At 35.1% G+C, this 22,041-nt stretch overlaps 1 protein-coding gene across 2 annotated transcripts in view; it reads left to right on the top strand.

Moving 5' to 3' along the window:
- Vinc (vinculin) overlaps positions 1-22,041 on the top strand; it is a 58,209-nt gene that overhangs the window by 13,155 nt on the left and 23,013 nt on the right. For both annotated transcript variants that reach the window (XM_089233040.1, XM_089233039.1), the window contains exons 6-13: positions 744-904; positions 2,170-2,388; positions 5,555-5,747; positions 5,859-6,004; positions 7,167-7,259; positions 10,868-10,937; positions 13,825-13,970; positions 18,171-18,236. In XM_089233040.1, coding sequence (XP_089089166.1) covers positions 744-904; positions 2,170-2,388; positions 5,555-5,747; positions 5,859-6,004; positions 7,167-7,259; positions 10,868-10,937; positions 13,825-13,970; positions 18,171-18,236 — 1,094 coding nt within the window. The remainder of the gene's footprint in view (positions 1-743; positions 905-2,169; positions 2,389-5,554; positions 5,748-5,858; positions 6,005-7,166; positions 7,260-10,867; positions 10,938-13,824; positions 13,971-18,170; positions 18,237-22,041) is intronic.

Genomic DNA, 22,041 nt, shown 5'->3' with positions numbered 1-22,041 from the left:
TTGATCAGTATCCAATTGTTTCAGTGTTTACTACCTTTGTCCTGATAATGCCAACCACTATCATTGGGAAACATTGAAAACAAACTCAATCAAAAACTGCCTCCAAGCCTGAAAAGCCAACTTTCCACTTTTTTAGTGCTTGAATTGCTTATATTCAATAAAAAAATTTTCTGCATATTTTTAATTCTTTTTCACTTACAAAATAAAGACTCTTTACTTGTATTTAAAATAAAGTTTGGAATAATGGTGTTGTGAACCTGTCTATTTTTCTTATTTATTTTTTAATCAGATTCCCAGCATTCATAGGCGTGCGCAGAATTTTCTCGAGGGGTTTCAGATTTTTTTTTCCTTCTGAGGGGGGGTTTACTTTTTTTCCTGCAAAATAACATTATAATCGTGGCTCAAGGGGGGGGGGGGGGTTAGAATAACAAACCCGCCTCCCTTTGCAGCGTTTATATTCAAAATAAGTTAAACAAAACACTTGTATATTGGGAGCTTTTCTATATTCATTCATAAGCAATAGAACCTTAGTCAAAGATCAATGGCAAGTTAATCCCTCAAATTTTTTAACTTTTTAAATTTTTGGTGTGCTTTTAATCTTAGCCCTTACTGAATGTACATATAACTATGTTTTCTATCGAGTCATCATATACCCATAATTCATCTGGTGCATAGTTATTATTTCAAATTGTATATATATACACACACATCATACTTATCTGTATTTGATAAAATGATAACAGGTGGAAAAGGTATTCAAGAAGCTGCAGAAAACAGGAATTACCTATCACAAAGGATGACTGATGAAATCAATGAAATTATTAGAGTCCTGCAGTTAACAAGTTATGACCAAGACGAATTTGATGCTGATATTGATAATTTGAGTGTTATGAAAAAAGCACAGGTTGTTCATTCAGTTTATTATGTTAAATGTTTTATTTAAAATTTTTATGAATGTTATTGAAATTCAGTTTTCTATATGTAGGCAATATGTCTATCACAATATCAATTTAGGTCATTCATCCATCCCTTTTCACTGAAATTTTTTCTTGAAATACAGAAAAAAGCATAGGCTATTCATTCAGTTTCTTAAATTAAAATTGTGAACAGAAAAAAAAAATGCATAAACACATGCTCATATGCATGTATTATATGCATGATAATGATATAAAAGAAGAATTTATCATCATATTTGAGTTTAGCCTACTTCATAAGCCCCAGTATGATCATGTTTTTAAGGATTTTTGAAATACTTGTTATATATCTGGAGATGATGATGATTTAGGAAGGAAAATTTATATCTGCCTCCATGGGGCCTCGAACCCAGATCCCTCGCGCGTATGCCAGACAAAATCCTCATCTCCAGATATAATCACTCTTCCAAAAATCTTGTATTAACAAGGGAGAGGACATCTTTCTGTACATATGTGATTAAAGCTTTGGGCAAAGGCTAGAATTTCAATGTTGTCTATCTGAATTTTCAAAAGACTTGATCATATTCAACATGGTAAACTCTTGAATCATTTACATGAGATTGGTACGGGGGGGGGGGGGCAACTTGTTGAATTTGATGGAATCTTGGTTGTAAAATAGGTCACAGCATGTAAATGGGGAATTTTCTGGTTGGACAAGTGTCACATGTAGAGTCTGTTGAGGAAGTGTCCTTGATCACATACAAGGAAGAATGTAAGTGTCATGGGGATATGATTGAGGTGTTTAAAATTTCCAATCGGATAAGATGGATTATAAAGTATTAATACACTGTCAATCGAGTTGACAGAAAACACCAGTATCGATTAGTGATGGACTCAAGGTTGTGGTGTCACTGCAAATTTTTTTGGATTTTTTTTGAAGTAAATGGAATAGCCTGCCATTTGTTGTGAGTTCTACCACAACTGACACGTTTCAAAAGGAATACAATATTCATATTGGAATAAATTAATAAGCTATCCATATGTAGATGAATATAACAATATCTTTTTATGGGCAGTGCATTATATATTTCTCATAATTTTTTTAGCAAAAATTGATTTTATTTTGGGTTGGTGTGTTTTTAGAATATTTGACATCCATATATTTTTTCTGGCATCTTGTTGGGCAATTTGCCCATCATGGCCTTTGTATTCATGACTGAGTAATGATTTATTAAATAATAATTTATGTCAACAGAATGCTATGGATGGAAAATTAGAAGCAGCTCATGATTGGCTGGAGGATCCAACTGCTGTTGTGGGAGGAGTTGGGGAGAAGTCACTCAGACAAATTTTAGATTACGCATCTCGTGTTGCAGATCGTTGCCTAACAGCTGATTACAATGTGATTAGAAAAATGTGTGGGGATATCAATTCTATGGCTGATGCATTATGTGAGCTAAGGCAAGAAGGAAAGGTAAAAATTATTTTTAATTTCTTTGTGCCTTTACTATACAGAGTGATTCAGATATAATCATCTAATTTCAAAGCTATATCGTTCCCCCTCATGCCATAAGCACAAATGTGCAATGTCCTTGGAGAAAAAAGAATGTGGGAAATGATTTTTGAATGTTTACTCTACCTGTGTTACTCTGAACCTGTGCCGCGCGTCATACAAGTGATCCGTGATTATGCTGCTTATAACTCGAGTAATCTGGAATGTGCCGCAGATAACTTGAGTGATGTAGAACCGCACTGGTGGCCGCACCAATGCTCTAAAACTGTGTCACATGTTATTCAAGGGATCTCTAAACGTGCCACGGATCGCTTAAATGGTCTGGAATTATGCTGTGGGTCACTTAAGCGATCTGTGAATGTGCTGCTTGGTTCATTTTTACGAAATTAGGTTTGAGAGGGCAGGGCCGTCTTAAGACTATAATGGGCCCCCGGGCCAAATGGTTTTTCTGCGGCCCCCAGACCGTGCCTGGGTGAGCCCATGCGTTAAGACGCCACTGTGAGAGCGACAGGCCACAACAGAACCCCCAGATCCACGTTTGGTCCTCACAGGCGAAGTGTTTACAGCGGGTCAAAGGTTACCTATGTGGCTTACAGGTATCACTCAAGTGGCTCACGGTGCATTCCCAGATTACTTGAGTGACGCGCATCACATTTACAGATCACACTTATAACCTGCAGCGCTGTTCTAAATCACTTAATTAAGTGGCCCGCGACACGTTTTCAAATTAATGAAGTAGCCCTGCACTCTTCAAAAGGTTGAGTTAAGTTGAAATATACCGCTAGTCATTTAGGTGGTCTGAAAGTGTGCCGGCCATTTGAGTCATCTGGAAATGTGCCACAAGTCACTTGGATGATCTGAAATTGTGTAGCGGGCCACTTGAGTGGTCTGGAAAAGTGTTAAGAGCGCCACTAAAATAATCTATAAAAAATGCATTGGACCACTTAGTGTTAATGTATTGCAGACCATTAGGTGATCTGTGTGCTGCGAGCCACTCAAGTGATCTTGAAGCGTGCCACATGCCACTCAAGTGACCTCGAAGTGTGCCACGTGCCACTCAAGTGATCTCGAAGTGTGCCACTCAAGTGATCTGTAAATGTGCCTCCAGTCACTTACAGTAATCTGCAACTGAACAACATGCACCTTAAGTGAACTGGGGGTTTGCTGCAGGTTGCTCAAGTGATTTGGAAATGTGCTTGATCTGGATATATGCTTTTGGCAGCTTGAATGATCTGCAAATGTGCCGCAAGCCACTGAAGTAATCTGGAAATGTGTCCCACTTAAATGATTTTATGATCATTTGTGGGCCACTTGTGTGGTTTTCTTATTTGTCCTGGACCACGTGAGATGACTCCGAGGGTCATGGGTTAGCATGTTTGTTTTAAGGCATACTAGGTTCGTGCGTATGCTATTGACGATATGTTAATTCATGAACATATGCGGGCCATTCTAATCATTGTATCCTTCGGATGTAATGTAACTCCAGGAGTTGTTACATCAAGGGTGTTCAACATTCAGTACAGTGTGGGCCATTTCGTTGATTTTGAAATGTGTCGCAGGTCACTTAAGCTGACCTGTAAATATGTCTGGGTCAATTGAATACTCTGGAATTGTGCCGCGATGATCAGTAAATTTTCAGCGGGTCACCTAAATGATCTGGGAATATGCCGCAGCACACTGAAAGAACGTGGAACTGTGGCACAGGTTATTGAGTGATCTTTTAAAGTTGCATCGGTCAATTGAGTGCTATGGAACTGTGCCACGGTGATCTCTAAATATGCTGCAAAATATTTAATCATCAAGGAATGTGCCGTGGGGTCACTTGAATGACGTGTAAATGTGCCGTGGGTCACTTGAATGACATGTAAATGTACCTCGGGTCACTTGAGTGGTCTGGAACTCTGCCGTGAGTCACTTAAGTGTTTTTGACGATGTGTTTTGAACAGTGTCGCAGGTCACTCAAGTGATCTAGGAATGTGCCCAGCTTACTTAAGTGAAGTGGAACAGCAGCTCGGGTAACTTGAGTAATCTGGAACTGTACCGTGGTGATCTGTAAATGTAATGCGAGCCACTTGAATGACCTGAAACTGCCGCAGCGTCTCTTGAACGATCTGGAAGTGTATTGCTTAGTTCATTTTTACAAAATTAGGTTTGAAAATGTGGGCCACAACAACAACAGATAACTCTGGGGCCACATTCGGCCTGTGGGCAATGGGTTAAGCATGCATGCGCTACATTTCTATGGCACCTAGACAGTTTTTCTTTCTTCGAAAAGCACGAGAGGGGGGGGGGAATGGATCAAGATCATTAAGTGGACTTTTCAAGTAACAGTAGAAATTTGATTAATTTCTTTTTAGTCCTGCCATTTGCATTGTTTTTGATCCCACATTCTGTGGAAATGAAAGATTTTTAAATTCGTTAGAAGAGAGAGAGAGAGAGAGAACTTGAGTTTCTTGAAATATCAATAGATAATACTATAATTAAAATATATAAGGTGTGAATCTCAATGACACATTTTTAAATGCCACGAAAATTTGGGAATTCCATTTTTTCCCTCCTATTTTTTTCCTATTTTTCCTACTTTTTTTTCAAATTTTCACTTCTAGGCCTGATATTGCCACCCATCTTGTATTTACATGTATATATTTTTGAATATCATGTTCTGATGTGGTCACATTAAATTGTCTGTAATGTACCAACAGAGAGTTATTTTCAATGTTAGTGGACACACTTTCTTGATATATAAAACTTTCTGAAATAATTAAATTATGAATGAATAATAAATTGTTACATAGTTAAAACTCAGATTAGCAATTTTTTTTTATATCTATTTTGGCCTGCAACATCCAAATTCTCAATCTATGGACTGCTATTGTCATGCATATGCATACATGTTATATTTAATTTTTGATAATTAAAATAGTGTTTTTAAAATAGTAAAAATGCATGGAAGTTTCAATTCATTGACTGCTTCTTTTAACTTTCATATAAAAAAAATTAAGGTTAACCTTTTATTATTCTGATATCTGTAACCAGGTTAACCCACATCAGAAATAGTGAATGGTATCTTGTTTGGTGATGTACATATTACTTTTGGCACTGATTTCTTTTTATTATATACTAAAAGGGTACATCACCTCAAGCTGAAGCTTTATCTCGAGGTATCAGCCAGAAACTAAGAGAGCTTATTGGTTTGGTCAGTCAAAGTATTTCTAATGTAGAAAAAAGCAATATCCAGCAACCAGCTCATACATTAGGGGGAAGAATTGAACAAGCACAACGCTGGCTACAGAACCCATCATTTGATGATAAAGGACTTGGTATGTAGAGGACAGATATTTAAGAGCTGTGGATAAATAATTTGAATTTGTAACTCCTACACAGAATTTGAAAATAAATTCTTGGAAAATAAGAAAACTTGAATTTTTTAGGGTACCAGGCTATTCAACTTCTTGTTGAGGATGGCCGCAAAGTTGTGAACAATTGTCCTATGGAGCAAGAACTGGAAATACAGAAATTATGCAATGAAACTGCTGCTCTCTCTCGTCAGCTTAATGAGTTGTGTCAACATAATCAGGTATTTTTGTTTAGAATTTGTTAGAGCAGCTGTTCTCAACCGGTGCTCTGCAGAGCTCTGTGGCACCTTTTAATCTCTCCTTCAACACTGCAAGGGAATGTCAAAATGTGTGCTTGCCCCAGAGTTGGTTGCGTACCAACCAAGCATCCAGGTTGCACCCTTGTTGTGATATAATTTTCCTTATACAGAGTGTCCCCTAATCGACTGACGGTTTTCAAAATGGGATAGAGCAAGAAAATTGTGACAGATATTAAAGTCATTCTTGTGGAATATAAATGTGCGAAGTCAGGAATTTCAGTTACATCATTCATATTGTGAGGGATTGTATACATAGGCACCGAAACATAAGGGCTGAGGCTCTTTGAGCTGACCCCCTTCCCAAATAATTTCTGAAAAAGCAATGCAATGCACCTTCTCTCTTCTGCATATGGGCTTGAGTTCAGTATATACGGGACAATGAGTAACTTTCAGCGCCCCCCCCCCCAATATTTTCTTCATATCAGTGCCTCTGGTTGTATATAGTTATTAAAATACAAAAAATTAACTTTTTATATGGACACTGTGACCAAAAAACCCAATTAGAAAGTTGTTGCCCTGTCTTCTTTGATGCAAACAAAAAATGTCCACGTTTCTAAGTGCAATATTCACAGAGATATCTGAATTCAAAAGCAGAGAAAAGTTTGGAAAGAAGCGTTGCCCATTAGTTTTTGTTGTTCTTTCCCAACTTTCCTTCAATTTTTGAATTCAAATATCTCTGCGAATATTCCACTTAGAAATGTGGAAATTTTTTGTTGGCATCAGGAGAGACAGGGCAAAAACTATCTAATTGGGTTTTTGGGCACAGGGTGTTGATATAAAAATTTGAATTTTTTTTTATTTTGATAACTCTACAACTCATTGCAACATGAATGACAGCAGAAATTCTAGACTTTGCACATTTATATTGCACAAGAATGACTTCAATATCTGTCACAGTTTTCTTACTGTCCCATTTTGAAAATCATCAGTTGATTGTGTGGAACACTGTGTATATCATGTTATGATTCATAAACTTTAAATCATAAATAATTAAATAAAAATGAATCATCTATATCATATATGATTCATTGCCATATTGTATTTGTACAATAATACATGTTATTTTTTCAACATGAATTTTCAGGGAGGAAGTTACCAAGCTGTTTCTTTAGCACGCTCAATTTCGCAAAAGCTCACAGAATTAGAAAAGAAAATTAAAAAAGTGCTTGTAAATAGAGTAAGTTAACTGTTTGATTGAAAATTTATCATGATAAGTTTTGTTGTATTTAAATACAGCCATTTCCTGGCTTACGAATAGTATCCAGTTCATTCCAATGACATACCATAAGTTGAATTATTCATAATCATAGGCAAATAAGCCTATGTTTTTCCAACTTATCTATGAAGGAAGAGTTTGAGCCCTCAATTCTAAGTAGCAGCGTTTTTAGTATTTCTTTTGCTTATTATTTGCCTTGTTTACTCTGTTCTCTCTCCCCAGGGACAAATTTTTCCTCTGGGCATGGGCGGAGATATGGGGTTGCCCCCAACCCCCAGCAGCAATGACGGATCCAACTGATCCAATGTATATGCATATACAGGGTGCATAACAAACGGAGTATGACATTTTACTGGAAAACTGTTGATCCTAAAGGTATACTTCTGAATAAAAAAAGTCTCCAAACAACGTGTAGTACTTAGATATGCCATTTATGTTTCAAGGGGTTGTATAGTTGTTTAAATAAAAAATAAACTTTTTATACAGTCCCTGTGTGCCCTAAAACCCAATTAGAAAGTTCTTGCCTTGTCTTTTCTGATGCCAACAAAAAAAATTCCACGTTTCTAAATGCGATATTCACTGAGATATTCAAATTCCAAAAATCAGAGGAAATTTTTTGAAAAAAACAGCATTAAATGTGCAGGTAAAACAGTTTTTCCGCATTTAGAAACATGGAATTTCCCCATTTTTTTTGCTGGCAACAACTGTTTAATTGGGTTTTGGCACATACGGGGGACTGTATAAAAGGTAAATTTTTTTATTTTAATAACTATACAACCCTTGAAACACAAAAATGGAATGAATATCTGACAACCACACGTTGTTTGGAAACTTTTTCTAATTAGAAGTATACCTTTAGGATCAACAATTTGCCAGTAAAACGCCATACACCCTGTATATGAATTGACATTAGTGTCATGAGGCCGGATGGCGACATTTATTTAAAATATAATAAACAACACTCATTGAGAAGCTGAGGCGACATTAGGTTGTTCTTCCAATTAAATTTTAAATATGTATTAAGTTTCAAAACAATTAATCCAAACAAAAAATTAAAATATAATCGCAGCATTTTAAAAACTGACTTTGGTTGTTATATAGGAATTCAAGTAAAAAAAAAGAGCAAATTCACATTATGGAAAGAATCATATCAAAAGTCACTCAAATATAAATTATAATAAAAACTTGACTAATCTCACTAAAAGCCACTCAAAATACAAAAAAAAGCACAACGCTCACCCACCATCATCTTCTGCTCTTGGGAGCACCTTGTGGTCAGTGCCATCTTAACGCATGAGCCCACCCAGTCACGGCCCGGGGCCTCTGAAAAATGAGAAATAGTTGAATTTTTGGAGAATTTGCCAGGTAGGGCCTCAGAAAAATCACTTGGCCTGTGATGCTCATAAGACGGCCCTGCCTGTGGTAGGAAAACTCTTATGTTCTATTTTTTTTTTTTTTTTAATTACTTGAATTTCAAAGTAATTCAGGTCAGTCTGGCCAGAAAATACTGAACCTCCTTACCATAACAGTTCCCTCCAAGAAATGTGTGGTACACCTAGTTTTAGAGTAATCTGTCAGAGATGCTATTTTCTGATTGGTCAATAGGGATCACATGTTACTTTTGGAATTTCATCCAAATATGGAAACGAGATAGAAAATAGAATGTTTATAATGTGATGGAAGTCGCCAAGTAAAAAATACAATAGGTCAGTATATGAAACTCGAAAGGCTTTTACCAAAGATAAGAAGTAAAGGAAGGCTTCAGCCAAAAGAGAGAAAATAAAAAGAAGTGTTCAATTCTATGATTCTTTAAAAGAAATAAAAAATAATTATATGGGAGGGGGAACATTCTCACAATGCCATCATCAACATACCTCTCAGCCTTTCATGTATATCTCTGCCTATGCCTTTGGGGACTCTCTTATAAGGTAAGATCAACCATATAGCATTATTCTATTTATAAATGTTTTTAGCCTGATAGTGTCACACATGAACAGAAAATCTGATCGATCTATAAAGATATTTATGCTGATGAAGATATAAGGTTACACCAAAATTTTATACAAAGAGAACTATCAAGTCCTAATGCATTTAAGAAAAATAAGTTTCTGTGCATTTTTTTTAACTCTTATTTATAAAGAAGTGGCCTTGGACAGGTCAGTCTCTAAAAACATGCAGAGTTGGTCATGGAATGGGGTGGTTTTTGTCATTATGTCTATGGAGTCTATTGTCCCTTCCAAAAAAAACTAGCCATAAAGGGAATTTGACTGCAGAATAGAGGGAAGGGGGCTGCCGATAGAAGTTTCACTGTATTTGAAATTTCATTTGTCTTTCTCTTGGATTAGTCACTTAACCACCGTTGGAAAAAAATTACAAATATTCATGATAAAAAAAATGGCAAAACCTTGATATTCTAAATTTGTGGGAAGCTTATCTTTGTTATAGAATCAAAGAAAAATGGCATGGATGACTAATAAGCTATCTCAAAAATAGCTTGTAGCTCTGTGTAAAAAAATTTCTGTTTGTAGTTTCAGTTTTTTAACATCACATAATGATTAAGTTGCAATTTGTGGTCATTCCTGTATTGATGAATTTTATAATTCAAACATTTTTGCAGTCCTTCTTAAGCGCCGCTGTGGTGGTCGAGTGGTCATAATGACGGACTCGCATTGCGAGGATCCGGGTTCGAACCCCACCGTCGCCATAGTGGTGGTCGGCTGAAGTTGGTTTCCTGTGGTTCCCAACTTCGAGACGCAAATGTGAGCCGATCTCCCTATTGAAAAGTCTTTCCACAGAGAGCAACAGACCTACAACGATTAATTATTCAGTCATTACACTTCACTCATAGTTAGAAAAACTGGTGGCAGGTGGCAGCACTACAAATAACAAGCATTACACAGAAACAAACTTCACGTCAGGTTTCACTACACGTACACACACATTCCCGCATGTACCAATTCGTTAGAGGTTCCGTAGAGGAATATGGACAAGGTACATGTGTGGTTTAGTAGTAGTAGTAGTCCTTCTTAAGCTTTGAATCAACAAAGTTCCACAGTACTGCATTTTCATTTGAGTATGATTATCAACAGATGAAATGGGAAGAACACACCAGAACAAAAACATTATATAAGTATAAGCTTGCGAGACAAAAAAATTGGTCACTTGCCATGTGTTGGGTGTCTTTAGATAACATTGAGAATAGTTTTTAACTGCTGCATTTAAGTGTAAATAAAATGAATAAGGAGAATCAGGATATGATTACTAGGAGAGAGGGATAAAGATAGATATTCGTTTTGTAAATTTTGAAATCTCACACATTCAAGATAAAAATCAAATGCTTTCATGAATGAAAAGTATTTTTTCTAATTATTAAAACCGGTGTGCCCAATTGAAAACAGTGACAATTAAAACATTAAACAGAAGTTCCCAAAACACTTGCTTAGAGAAAATTATTGTCTGGCTATGACTGCCAACATGGTGGACTGTTTGAGGGCAAAGTCTATGTGTTGTCATAATGATCATTTTTCTTATCATTATCTGATATTAATATTATTTTCTTTTCTTTCAAGGTTGTTGAAGATTTTATTGACATAACAACGCCTCTTAAACAATTTACAGATGCTGTCCTTGCACCAGAAGGTAAAAATTTATTCCTAATTAAATGTAAAATTACTAGGTGATATAGGTAATCGAGAAGCTATCCATATTTGGATTAAGACAGCCATAATCTTTTTTATGGGCAGTGTATCATATAGTTCTAATGTTATTTCTTTCTTCTTACGTGATACATGCTTTTACATTGGGTTGCTGTATTTTGGTTGATTTTACATTGGTAGGCATTTATATAGCCATCTTTTTTTTACAGCCACTTTGTTGGGCATTTTACCTGTTGTGGCCTTGCTATCTGTATTTCTGTAAAGTCCTGTAATCCTATATGTTATGATTTTGTTTTGTGCTTGCGTTTGTTATTTATTGAAATCGTTGAAAGAAAAGGCATATTTTTATTTATTATAAGTTTTATCTAGTAAAAATATTTGTGTAGTTTTTTCTTAATTTTTGATGATGTACAGTATAGGCAAAAAGTCTGTAGAGACTTCAAAAAATTCATAAAAACTGGAAAAATAACTGAAATAAAAAATGGTTTGCAGGGTTAGCATCGCTAGGTCACAGGAATGTTTTTTAAGAAAGGAAATAAAATAACTCAAAAAAACAGCAGATAGGTGGCACGCTGACGTACACAAGTCAAAGAAAAGATAAGCAAATAACAAACTGAATGCCTCCAAATCGTTTATTACAGCAGTATGTGTTCCACATGACCACCACCACCACCACAGGGGATAACACATTGCAGGCGAGTCACAAATCCAGTGATGGCAGAGTGCAGCAGGTCCGGATGTATACATGACACCTCTTGGCCAGGATTTAAGCTGGATAAAAAATTCCTTTTGCAAAAAAACGAAAATGGAGGGGAAAAGCTTTAGCAAAATGCTGCAATGCTAATGTAATGATTGATGGTTGGACGTCTACTCGTTGCGTACCTCCTGTACACATTTTTGCGAAAGTGGTTGCTACTTTTTTCGCATTCTATGATTTTCTTTTGCATTTTGCGAAAAATGTGACCGTAGCTTTAACCCTGCTCTTGGCGGATCGCATCTTAGTTCCGACAGATTGAATGGTCCGGATCGACCCAGCTTTTCAAATATCTGAAACCATCTTCAAACCAGAAGTCTGCCAGTGCCAAATCTGGAGACGGAGGAGGCCATGGGAACCTGCAATGCCTGTTAATGATTTTGTCTTCCCCGAACGTCTGTATCAGGAATGCCTTGGCCAGACTAGCAGTGAGACTAGTTGCTCCATCTTGCATAAACGTGATAGTAGAAAGCGTATCTCTTTCACGCAAGGGAAATGTTGTTGGATTTGTGACTCGCCTGCAATGTGTTATCCCCTGTGATGGTGGTCATGTGGCGAGAGAACACATACTAGTGTAATAAACGATTTGGAGGCATTCTGTTCCTTATTTGCATATCTTTTCTTTGACTTATGTACGTCAGCGCCACCTATCGGCTATTTTTTAAGGTTTTTTCTTGTCTTAAAAGAATTCTTGTGACCTAGCAATGCTAACCCTGCAAACCATTTTTTATTTTGATTATTTTTCCAGTTTTTATTCATTTTTAAAGTTTCTACAGACTTTTTTCCTACCCTATATGTGATACTGAATCTTCTGTATATGATAACATTCAAGGCTGCTTTCTTTCACGTCATGTTTTTTAAAACAAACTAACATATGCTCAGTATCAGCTTAAGTGCCACATATCTTTTTTTAAAATGATATTTAAAGAAATGTAAGCAGTTTTTTGGTGGGTAGACCTAAAAATAAAGTAAATTCTTTTTTGGAACAAATTTTTTCAGATTTATGACAGTGATGAGGAGACAGAAGATATTAAGTGATTTTCATAAAATTATGCAAAATTCTTATTAGCATAACGAGTCACCTTATAATCCTTTAAGACCAAGCTCAATTGATCGTGCAAGTGAAATACTTAACAAACATTCATGTTTTCAAAAATTTCCCAGTCTTAAAGAACTATCATGTGAGAGAAATTGAGATCACTGCATTTTTTTTTATTTTGACCATTCTAGTGCTACCCTACATCTTCTCCCTTTTCTTTGCCAAAGTGACAGTTTGAATTTGGTTTCATTTTTAAGGGATTTCTTTTTGCTGCAGGGGTGCACATATTCCAGATCACAGGCCAATCTGGTCCATTCGAGAATTCTACCCGTCTTGTGCAGTATAATTTTGAAAAAATATATCACTATTTTAAACTACACTGTAGGATATGCAGTTGAATGTGATATGCATAGAAAGCAGAATTACATAATGCGTTATTGACTTTGGTGCAAAATGATTATCATGCAGAAAGTATCTTAGCACCAATTGAACATGTTCAAATCAATTTTATTTGTGTTTTTCAATGATATTTGTCTCATGTAAAAGTAATTTAGCTCTTATACATACTGCAAAGTAATCCTGGATGAAATATGGTCCACAAGCAAAAAGTCTGTACAAGATTCATTGAAAGACTGGTTATTTGTGGAGATGATTGATAACCAGTCTTTCGATGAATCTTGTATTGACAAGTGGAGAGGACATTTCTATATGCAAAAAGTCTGTGTTCACTGACTGATGCTCTACTCTGTCTAAAGAAGTATTATCAAATAATAAAGTATAATGGATAAAATTCGGAAACTTTTCAATTTTTTTTCTTAATTGCAACGAGACAAAAGCAAAATACTCACTTTGGAAACACACCAAAAATTTAATTTTGTCTTGAATCTGTACTTTTTATTTTGAGCTAGTAAGCTGAGCAAAAGTTAATTTTAATTTTTTCTACAGGAAATTGATATTTTTTGTTTTTATTGATATTGACACACAATACTGGTGTCACAAAATCATCATTCTTGTTACATTTTACTTAAAGATTTAGGGGTAATTAGTTCATTAAAATCACAAACTTTTTACTCATAGGAACACCAAATCGGGAACGAACTTTCAATGAAAAGGCAAATCAACTTAGCACCTTTTCACGTCAAATAGCAAAAACTGCTTGCAATGTTGCTACAGGAGGATCTGCGAAGAAAGTAGCCGAGGCATTGTTCGCATCTTCCAGTCAAGTAAGCTACTTTCATATATATTCATGGTTCATTCAAACATGTGTGCAGCTTTATCAAATCAATTTTGTCTTTTCTAGTATATATATTCTTTTGTTTAGTATATATAGAATAACAAGAATACTAAAATAAATTTTTTGCCAAGTTCATTTCACTTGAGCGTAAAAATTAAGCTGAATTTAGTTATCAAATGCAAAATCTCATAAAAATGTTTTCGTCTTTCAACTCAAAAATGATGACAGGTCTAAATGATAGAAAAGTAGTGTAAAAATTGACTACTTTAATATATATATATATACAGGGTTATTATAAAAAAACTATCCCGACATATGGGCCCCTAACTATCATACCATTCACAGAAACTGAATGAAATTTTGGCATAAGGCATTTTGATGTATGCGCTCAAGAATGATATGGAAAACAACAGTATCACTCTAACAGTTACGGTTACAGTGAGAAAATTTCGAAAATATCAAATGGCAACACCAAGTTTTTTGTATTGGAATGTGATCTCCATTGTGAAAAACCCTAAATAGCGTTCGAACGGCAACTGTAGCATGAAAATCACCGGCGGTAGATAGGCTAAAAGTGAGGACAACCAATAAGGACAGAGAAGCAGCATAAAATAAAGCATTTTATTGTGTTTCACAAATTTTCCACATGACCTTGTGGAGGACTAATCAGGCTGGGATCTCAGCCGAAGAAACGGTGTGACGAATGAAACGAACATTAATGCTCTGGTGCACGGCAAAGTCCTTTTTACTTTTTCCTTGCCTAGCTCCGGGGATTTTCGTGCTACAGGTGCCATTCCAACGCTATTTAGTGTTTTTCAGTATGGAGATCGCATTCCAATACAAAAAACTTTGTGTTGCCATTTGATATTTTCGAAATTTTCTCACTGTAACCGTAACTGTTAGAGTGACACTGTTGTTTTCCCATATCATTCTTGAGCGCATACCTCAAAATACCTTATGCCAAAATTTCATTCAGTTTCTGTGAATGGTATGGTAGTTAGGGGCCCATATGTCGGGATAGTTCTTTTATAATCACCCCGTATATATATATACATATATATATATATATATATATATATATTTGTATATGCACAACATTGCATAATTGATTGAAAATTATAATGTTTCTTTATAGACTGAATATTATTATAAAAATTATACAGATTCTACATAGGGAAAATAAATAGATGGGAAAATTAATATCGGTTATGAATTTCCATTGCATTCAATGCATCACTGTCATTCAGGTACCAGCATATTCATGACAGTTTCATAAAAGCCCAGTATATTTTTGGACTAATCAAACCCCTCAAATCCATTTTTGATGGCGGTTTTATAACTGAACATTTTCTCTGACAATTTTTTTCCCAAATATTTAAAAAATTATGGCAAGAGATCTGAGGTGTATGTTAGTTGGAAGAATTTCATGGTGCAAACTGTGTAAGTTGACTATTGTTCTTCTAGGCTTCTTAACTTGTAACCTTTTAATCCTTGCATCCAGCTGGGTGTAGTATTTCTTTGTGCATTAATTATTTCATTGAACTAAATAAAAGATAACAGAGGCATCCAAGTATTGTTTAAGCAGAATTTTTGCCATTTTTGACTCCCCTCCTCTTGCCAGCAAAAGTATGCGAAGTCCCGACCTTCCCCTCTTTCTTGTCAGAAAAATTGAAGTAAACTGGACCAAAGCCTCTATGATTAGTACTGGTCTCTCTCAATTTTTGCAAGCACCCTAGAAGAATAGACCTGTCAAGTTTAATTCATTGCATTGCTGAAGTGAACATCTTTATGCATGTACAAGCATATGAGCAATTTATTAATTACACACTTATGTTTTTTATATATTGCAACTGATTAAATACACTTTGTCCTTAGCTTATGTTTTTATTTCTGAACATTACTCATCAAAGTGGTGAGCAATGATACAGTCGATGCTTGTTATAATGACCGTGTGTTATTATGACCGCTCCGTTATAACAAAGAGTATAATACGTCCAAAATTTTTTCTTATTCATCCCATGTTATTTTTCATATATAATGACCTACAAAGATGATTCAATCCAATATGGTAGTCAAACTCAGCTCTACCTCGTGTCTGAAAAAAATGTTGATATATTATTTTAGATTATATATTATTGATAGCAGACCTGCCAACTCTCGAGATTTAGACAGGAGACTCTGGATTTTTCATCCTTCTCCTGCTCTCCGGATTTTAGTAGAGAATTAGATTTTAGGTGAGCTTTCACGTTGTCTTGCCGTCAATGACTGCTGTCATCGTTAAGGAAAACACCTATAGAGGACAGAAGTGGTCATTTCCATCGAGCAGCCGTAAAAGTCTTGGTGACCACATTTAAGCAACTGGCAAAGATGTGACTTTGTTTACGTAGCGTTTATCGGCAATCATTTATCAGGGGCATGACCTTGGTTGCCAAAATTCCTGTATAATCTTTATTGTATTCCATTTACAGCCGTGCAGTAAACACAAGTTTTTTCGTCAGCAGCGTTGTATTTTGAAGTTTTTTGAATTGTTTCCTCTGATTAAATATGTCTTCAGAAAGAAAATATAAAGCTTTAAGCTATATAAAGCTTTTAGGAGTTCATATTCCCAAGATTATCAATCACTGATAGCATCCACGAAAGGAAACACTTATGTTATATGAGCAGTATGTAGATGTGATTTCTCTATTCTGCATGGAAAGACTGACATGGAATTATATTCTGCTCAGGGGCAATGCAGAATCTGCCTCGGGAGGGGGGGGGGGGAGGAATGGAACTTTTTCTTAATCGATTAAAAAAAAATTTTTTTTATGTAGTCTCACTGCCAGGGGGAGGGTGTATCCCCTCGGGAGAATCTCCAGATTTCTGGATTCCAAAAGTTGGCACGTCTGTGATAGATAATAATAATTTATTATTGCTACATTTTCCTAAATAACACTGTGCTGTGCCAAAAAAGCTTGCAGCATGGTTCTGCTATAAAACCAATCTGTTTGTGAATGAGCTCAACTAACAAAAATTGTTGATAATTACATGTCTTTGGCTCTATGAAGTGCAGATTTTTTTCCTTTATTATTTCACATCGCAATAACCATAACTTCCTACTGAGCTTTCACCAGCATTGAAGTTACCAATTACTATTTTGATATAGTGGTTTCCTTTATTATTCATGTCGCCTTTCCTTTATAAAAGTCTGCTGCCTTTTCCGTAGAATGGCTTGTTATTGATGCACAGACTTGAATAATCTGTATCCAGTATCTGCTTGACACATCTAGTTTGACATATGATTGTCAAGCTAATGTAAATTTGTTACAAATTTATCGTGATATTTCCACATCTTGTGAATGAGAGAAATCCTACATCAGGCATTCTTCCATTACCCGTTCCTCTGTAATAAAATAATGTCCTCTGGTAAGTTAAATTTCATTTTATCTTTTTGTCGTACTTTACCATTGCCTATGATGTCCCAATTTATTATTTCTAGTTCTTCCCAGCTCCGTAAATTATTTTTCAATGAAAGAAATCATTCATTATACGTGGTCAAGGTCACACAGAGATTCTTAGCATCTTATGTCTTCATGTCTTACTGGTCCCTGTTGTAACCAAGGACACTTAGACTGCTGGAGACTGAGGGTCTTGTGTTTGAAACAAAGTTCATGTTCTTTTTAGAGTTTTTTGTCCGCAATCCTCCGTTTTGGCCAGTGCCAGTTTGAGGAAGTCTGTTCTTATCCATTCACCATGTGCTAGACATGGCTACATATAGCTGCACCATGAAAATGTGTGGATTAGACCTTAAGCCTTCAATCAATCAATTTTTACAAATCCTTCCAATAAGGCAATTGAATGTTCTTCTACTGTGCGTGTGAGTAGAGACTTTTTCGGATACATACATCATAAACAGCCCATGTATGATGTATGTGTTGAACTGATATATGATATAAAGGTTATAAAGACTGCCGAAATTATATTCTTTACCTAATGACAAAACTTGTTAATTGAGGTTGAATTCAGTAGGTAAAAAATAATTTTGTTTTAACCCTTGTTATTTGCTCTATTTGTATCATAGAAATATACTTAAATTTAAAATGAATTCAGTAACTTGGAAATTTTTCATGATTAATGAAATTCATAACTATTATTGATGTTATAATAATAGTTCTAATATTATTGATGTTTGTTTATTGATTTCATAAAGGTTGAAAGTCTGACACCACAGCTGGTAAATGCCGGTCGTATAAGAATGACTTATCCTGACAACAAAGTAAGTGATAGTTCAATTTTGGATTTAACTGACTGGTCCATAGTTCTGGATGTAATTCACCAAAAAAAAGTATGTGTTTGATGAATGGGGTGACCATATGACCTGTATTTCCTGGGACATTCCCATACTTTCACAGTTGTAGCTGTCCCAAATTTTTTTTCTATAAAATAGTTTTTCCTTGTATTTTTAATAGATCCAACTTGAATTTTTATTCTTTACCATAATCAAGGATGAAAATTATTTTCCTAATTCATAAATTATATTATGACCGTGAATATAAATATTCATCTCACATGTTTGTCATGTTGAAAGGTGTTTTTTATTGCATACATTTTAATTCACTGCAATTTGCAGACGTGCTCCATTTCCTTTATTTGCAATTTTAAAGTGATTTTAGATATAAATTGCAACTTTGCTTAGCTTTGGCATCATTTTTGGTGACAATCCGCAATGTACCGCATTTGCTATGCCTATTTTTCATGTAAAATATGGTTAGCCTAGAGATGAAGGGATGGCCAAAATAACAGGAATGACGTGGGGAATCATATGGCCATATGGTCACCCTTTATATGCTAGTTTCTGACCCGCTAGTGGCGAAAATACCTCTTATCTGGTCTGTAAACTGAAAATGTTGTTCACCCCCATTTTAGGCGACTTTGAGGAGGGGAATAAACAAGTAAAGGTCACAGGCAGAGTTTGTAAGATTTTGCCGTAGTGGAAAAAAACACCCCCACAAAAATTTTTTTTTTTTAATTTTGATTAATTGAATTTAAATTTGAATGATATAGAATTTAAAATTAGAATTTTTACTTTTATGGAACAAGTTCAAAGACAACTTTCTCTACAAAAGTGCAATATTTTAAATTAAGAGTTTTTCTCCGTCAAATCAGTTAATTTTTTTTTTTGAGTAGACGAAAGGGTCAGAGATAAATGTGAATAAAAGCATTTCTGCTGAGTAGGTTTCCCGTACACAATTTCTTAACCCTCTGTGGTCCAGTATATATCTGAATATACATGGCAAACAAATGGTTGAAAAACCCTATTATACCAATTTCTTTTCTGAATTTTTTTTGGTTTTCAGCAAGAACATCTTTTAGTGTCATTTCAGTAGAAAATACTGTTATATAAGTACACTATTTTTTTTGCCTAGAAACTGTTGATTCCCTGTGTCATTTTTTGAGTGCTGCTGAAATTTTACGTGCTCAGAGTTTTATAAAATCACAGGCAAATTGAGGGAATTGGAAATAAAATTCAAAAGTTAAAATATTCAACTTTGCTGAGCAAGATTTTATCTGTTTATAGATAACAGTAAAATAAAGGGAAACAGTATTTCACCCTTGATTGTTTGTTGTGACTAATTAAAACAAATGCACTATATTTAATTAAATTGCTGTGTTTATGTATTTTTTCAATTAAAAATATGCTACCAGCATCAGTTTATAGCCTTTTTTCTACAATTTTCAATGTTTTTATAAGGGTGAACCATAGAGGGTTTATTAAGCACATGTCTTTTCTTAATGAAAGCCACCAACATATATGGTAACATAGGAGTGCAATGAATTTGGAGCGCACATTATTTATCTACCTTGCACTTAACTTACCCTTTGGTCAAACAGAAGGAACCAAGAATCCAGACTATGCCGCAGTTGCTTATATTTTCATTCTAATTTCTGCTATTCTAAAACACATCCTGTGGATAACCTTTAAAAAACTACAGAAAGAACTATATAGTGTGAATACACTAGTTTTTTGAGTGAGAGCGTGGGAAATTTCTGCTCATTAGTAATATTTATTAGTTTCTATAAGAGTCAGTAAAGTTAGTGTTTTCACATTCTAAAGTACCAACCACTATTATTAACTGAACTCATAGTAACTCCCTGTTTAGAAGTTCACTTTTTGTTTGGAATCTATTGGACAAAAGAAAATATTACAATGTCTTCCTGTTTTAAACCGATTCAAAGAAAATGAGATATGGATTATTTCTAAGGATTAATAAATGATGGCAAAATCCTAGAAGATTGCTAAAGATTTTGTCATATGCTAGGTAACAAAGTTGTTGTAGCCAGGATGAAAGTACATTTAAAGAAATATAGTTATAAGCCTTGTAGTCATGTTTTTATTTTTAGTATTATAATACATTCCGAACTACTCAACTTAATAATCATGACAACCAAAATTTTAACTTTCCACCTCATAAGAAATGTTATGTTGTTCAACAAACTTTGAATATGCTTTACACAGAAGAACAACTGAGAAAAGCATAGCTTTTTTTTTGGGGGGGGGGGGAAGATAACATTCTTTTTTGCTGTTAAAGAAAATGAGCTTGTTAAAAATATGCTTGAACATTTTACATGCTGCTCGAGATATACACCACTCACTCGCAAGTGATGTATATCTTCAATAATATTAATGGGACGATGAGAAATAAACACTGGAATCTGTATCTATCCAAAAATATGATTAAAACATGATAGTCACATAACACCCATGAGATAGCATAACACTCATCATGTAACATGTATTATCAATTTTTTTCTTTATTTTTGCCATTTTTATCAATTTTTGCTTGGTTTTTTCCACTTTCTGCCACCAGTAAAATCCTTGAAGTGGATGGCAGGTGCTATAGTATTTCCCAGAAAATTTGACTTGAAGATTGGTTGTTGTGGCATATTCATTAATACATTACTTGCTGTATAAATTTCATCATAGCATTTGCCTTGCTGATCTGTAAGAATTATTGTTTTCCCCAATAAAATATTTTCCCCAATTTCATATTTGCAGCAATAGTGCTCCGGGTACCATAGTTTAAACGATTTTAAGGGGTGAATTTAGATTTGTTAAATTTAACAAAAAAATAGCAGATGGTCAATGTTTGATGTGAAAGTTTTGGAGACATTGGTTGAGTTAAATCTATGTACTCAGGAGTTCACCAAAAAATGAGAGCTGCCTGAACAAGCATATAGTCACTCACCTCCTTCAACTTGGTAAGGCTAATGATAGAGAAACTCTAGTACCCATGGGATTATTAATACTTAGCAGTGAATCAAATGACTGAATACAATTACCTGTAGCAAGTCTGAGAACTTTTCTTGGGACTTCTGCCATATCCAACACATTCATAGATGGCAGATTCAGACTTTATGGTTCCAGTATTTCCAAGCAAAATTTATTGAGAAAAGTTGTTTGCTTGGACACACATGAACAGGCATTATCGTGCAAAAACACAACCCCTGCATGCAACATTCCAGGAAATGTGTACTTCATGGCAGGATGCAGGCATTGCGATGTCTTACAGCAGGTGCCTTCAACAGTTAACACAGCGCAGTCTCATATTTGATAGTTTTATGAGGCCCATGTGCCACCAAGCTATACATATGTTAACAAAAAGCTCAGCAGGACATACATTGAAGACCCTTGTCTTATAGTATGCCTCACTGTTAACTGTGGCTTTGTGTTCAAAGAAATTTATCAGTAACAGTCTTGGCCATTTTTTTTCGATGACTCCGAACCACTGCTGATCAAGTTACATAGGAATTGAACAAGATCACCAAGCAGTGTGAAGCTGCTAAAATTACCTGGGCCACCAGTACTTTTGCACTTCTTTTTATCAAGAATTTCTCTTTATTAAAATGTGATGTAATGTCAAATGTAGTATCACCTACATTGCATGGTGCCAGGGCCCTAGCTAGAATTTTTGGCAGGAGGGGAAAACTGGATTTTGCCCTTATTTCCACAGTAAAACGCCATAGTTCTGTAAAAGTGTTTTTTCCGTAACAACAGTATTTTTACAAAAATATGTTGTTTT

This window comes from Pholcus phalangioides, unplaced genomic scaffold, assembly GCF_987345545.1.
Source record: "Pholcus phalangioides strain wild (caught in Gottingen) unplaced genomic scaffold, Ppha-v1.0 ptg000007l_1, whole genome shotgun sequence".
Lineage (NCBI taxonomy): Eukaryota > Metazoa > Arthropoda > Arachnida > Araneae > Pholcidae > Pholcus > Pholcus phalangioides.
The sequence above is the reverse complement of the archived record's forward strand: the minus strand, read 5'-3'. Positions and strand labels throughout refer to the sequence as shown.